Genomic DNA, 3,703 nt, shown 5'->3' with positions numbered 1-3,703 from the left:
TTATAAATGTGACCAAAAAACCACCGTCGGTTCAACCATAGAACTCGAAATGTACGCAATCAGCATAGATTTTGTACAATGTCCCCAAACTATTTTCGCGTCATTTTCTTCACTATCTTTCATCAAAACCAAACTCCCGCCAAGTTTATAAGGACACGAATTTGAAAATTTTGACCCAATAAATTCCGAGCAAATAAACTCCGATTCCGCTTCAGCATTAAAATCACGGAATCCTCGCCGAAAACAGAACTCAGCATTCTTCCGGGCTAAAGAGCAAGTGAGCAACTGCTCTCCCATCCCGGAAGTGGACACGGCTACTGTGGCCTGAGGACCTTCCTCCGCCCAGGAACCCGCACCAAAGACACTTGCATGGCTCACTCGGCCAGGGACTCTGTACTCTGGGCCACCAGTACTACATCCGGCTGCTACGTCCCCGTAGGTGTCAAGACATACTGCCCCAACTGTGTCCTCTGGTCGATCACAATTCTTTGTCTTAAATATATATAATATTATAACGTATTTATTAGTTTTATTTCTATTAAATCTGAATATACTTTTTTCTAATATATTTTTAAATAAAATAACCAGTCTTTAGTGAGGCATTTGGTACTGTGGGTATGTTTTGTGTTTTTGCCCAATCAAATGTCCCCCTACCCGCAATGGAGCTTGATATGAACCAAAAAACCTACATTGGGGCAACAATATCTAATGAAATATTCGATTTCTGGAACTTAATAATTGAAGTTGCCAGTCTAATGGGATTATAACAGTCTCCAGTTAATATTAGACTAACTTTGAGCACAGGAAACAGAGCCAAAGTGATGATTTTTGGAATACATGATCGAAGCATCACATTCTACGTCACCTGCACTGTTCAAGGACGAGCCATAGCCCGCATTGGTGGCAGGGGAGTTCTCTAATGTAGAAATGGCCTTTTCTACAGCACTCAGTGCAGTACAGCCACTTGTCAGATCTTGCATGGCCTTGACTGAGAGATTACGTTTACTGCAAGACAGGCTTCTGTGGCCACTTTTTGGTAGGTGGGGATCTTATTGATGTTGAAATAACCAGCTCCTAGCAATGTCAGGTTATAGGAAACCTAGATGCAGTGCTATTATCATTATTGACCCACAAGAAGAGTTTTTTAAATAATTTATTTAAAATTAATTTAAAAATAAATTAAGTTTATTTCTTCTTTATAATCATCCTCAAAAATTTCTCGAATTAAATTATCATGTCGGATATCAAAAGACATGGATTTCAATAATTTTGTTGAGACGTTTATCGTATTCTACATATTAGTAAACACCTTACTTTATTCAAGTGTAAATCCGGTGAAAATGTGTCCTAAAAATGTCTAAAAAAATTACATTAGAAGATTTTTTTCGCAAATTATCGGCCGACTGATTGTAGATAGAAATCCATTTTTGAGTCATCATATTAATCTTGTCGATCGTAGTGGGATTAAATATCAACTTCTTAAATATAAAGAATGAGAATTTACTTTATTTGCAATACAATTATAATCATTTTTTGCATAGTAAATCAGATTTTCATAACCATCCATTAATATTTGTTCGTTTATTAACTTATTATTAACATGCACAATACAGTGGACATTTGTTGGAAATATGTTGAATTTGTTTTCATAATATCTGATCTCAGACAAACTTGATTTTCCATAATTTCATAAACTAGGTTTATAATATGTTCATCTTGTCTCAAAAAATTCTAATTTATAAATATTTTGAGTACATTTAGCATATTTGATAGTTCTAAGTTGTACGAATCAATTTCGAACTTTAATTCTTTGCATTTAAATAAAAATTCGTTCTCTTTTATTGCTTCTGTTGTGACAAAATTCTGTAAATAATTTTTAATTTTATAAATTACTGAATTTTTATTGAATATTGAAGCATATTTTGAATTCTGGGTCGGAAATTCTGCAATTTCTTTTTGTGTTTTGATAATTTTTTTGTGTCGTTCACTCAAATAGGAAATAATCTATTATATAATTATTGTATACTCCATTTTGAGTTTTCTGGTCACTTTTCTGGAACATTTTAATATTTTGACGTTTTTCTTCGAATATTTGAATTGTCTGTTCTTTAAAAACCAACTCTTCCTCTATCGATTTCATAAGTAAATCAATATAAAATGAAAAATATCTAAAAATAGTTTAAATTATTGAAACTGGTTTTGTGGTTCTTTTATTTTCGAATTTAAATCATTCAGCGTTTCTCTCATTTCCTGAAAAAATGTAAATTGTTTATTTATGCTACCTGAATATAATTACTTTCCAGTACTATCATTCTAGTCAGGGCATCTCTATGAATAGATAATGATATCTATAAATATACTTGATGTGTGTTTTTATTGCAAATGAATTCTTTGCCCTGTCTTTTAATTTGCGAATCAAATGATTGAAATGAAATTCGTTTTTATTCATCAAACTTTGGAATATTTTGAAATTATATATTTTATTGAATGTGATGAGAATAAATAATTTTAAAATTATTTATAAAAGTGGATAAATTAGTTAAAAATATCAAAGTAAATATATTTTTATTTGATGATTTAGTAGCCATAGAAATTATTTAAACATTCAAAATGGACTTGACAAAATATTCTAAAGAGCAATTGATATCTTATCAATATAAAGCGGTACTGAATCACAATAATAAAAACAGCCGAGGAGATATCCTTGGGAAGTTTATACAAATGATTCAAATTGGTATCTACGTAGAAATCATCTGAATAGAATGAATTTTGAAAACAAAAAAAATTATGAAATATTTACGAAATCTAAATAGTATATACTAATTGAATTATTTAGTAGTAATCCATATTCGAGCAAAAATCAGAGGATTTATGAAAGCATTGATTATGGTCGGTTTTCATCGTCTCAATTCGGAATCAAAGAACCTCGATATGGCCTAATCACATGGAAAAAATATTAAACAATTTTAATTTCTAATAAATAAAATTAATATTTTAAAAATAATAATTAATTATATTTTGCTGATAAATAATTAAATAAATTTTATTTTAAACGTCAAGTCTTGTTGGTTCATGTGGTTACCATTAGTTGTAGCCTATCTATTCAATGAAAATCAAAATACGCCACGTAAAAGGTGTCACAGTCGATGCTGACGTGAGTACCCTTCAAGGACTACTTCTTAGGTAGAAGGGTCCACTTCTGTGAGAGAAATAATGCAGTGGATTGAAGAAAATCTCAATATTCCGCCTATAAATCAGAAACTCCTCTTTCGTGGCTCAATAATGCATGGTTTTCCCACTCTCTGGTCATATAACAACAAGAAACATCCACAGTTGATTCCCTGGGGATCACAGAAGGCGGGATTGTGACTTTATTTGAAAAAACTCCACCAGATTCCCGCCATCGGTTTGAAATGAATTTGAATCGAGTTCTTCCTCTTTTATTCCCTCGAGAAAAACATTTATCTCTGTTCACGGCCATTCAGAAGGTGCCTCTGTTTGGCTATTTAAGGAAATTGACCGAAGAATTGAGTCTATGAGTGTCGATGACATTCAGAGACTGGCAGAGTCGTTGGACTTGTAAAACAGTCACTAAACTCACATTCATTCTTAAAGCGACTTTTGTCTTTTATTATCTAATTATTTTTAAAATTAATAATTTATATGTAATTAATATATAATAAATGTATTAAATATCACGTGT

The 3,703-nt window shown here is 31.6% G+C and overlaps 1 protein-coding gene across 1 annotated transcript; it reads right to left on the bottom strand.

Moving 5' to 3' along the window:
- LOC118761143 (threonine aspartase 1-like) lies at positions 1-980 on the bottom strand. Its single transcript, XM_036498850.1, has 2 exons — positions 810-980; positions 1-492 (listed from the first exon to the last, which is right to left on the bottom strand). The coding sequence occupies exons 1-2, from the start codon at positions 978-980 to the stop codon at positions 1-3; spliced, it is 663 nt and encodes a 220-aa protein (XP_036354743.1).
- Positions 981-3,703: the final 2,723 nt, after the last annotated feature.

Source organism: Octopus sinensis, unplaced genomic scaffold (genome assembly GCF_006345805.1).
Source record: "Octopus sinensis unplaced genomic scaffold, ASM634580v1 Contig09616, whole genome shotgun sequence".
Classification (NCBI taxonomy): Eukaryota; Metazoa; Mollusca; class Cephalopoda; order Octopoda; family Octopodidae; genus Octopus; species Octopus sinensis.
This window is presented reverse-complemented; position numbering and strand designations above follow the sequence as displayed.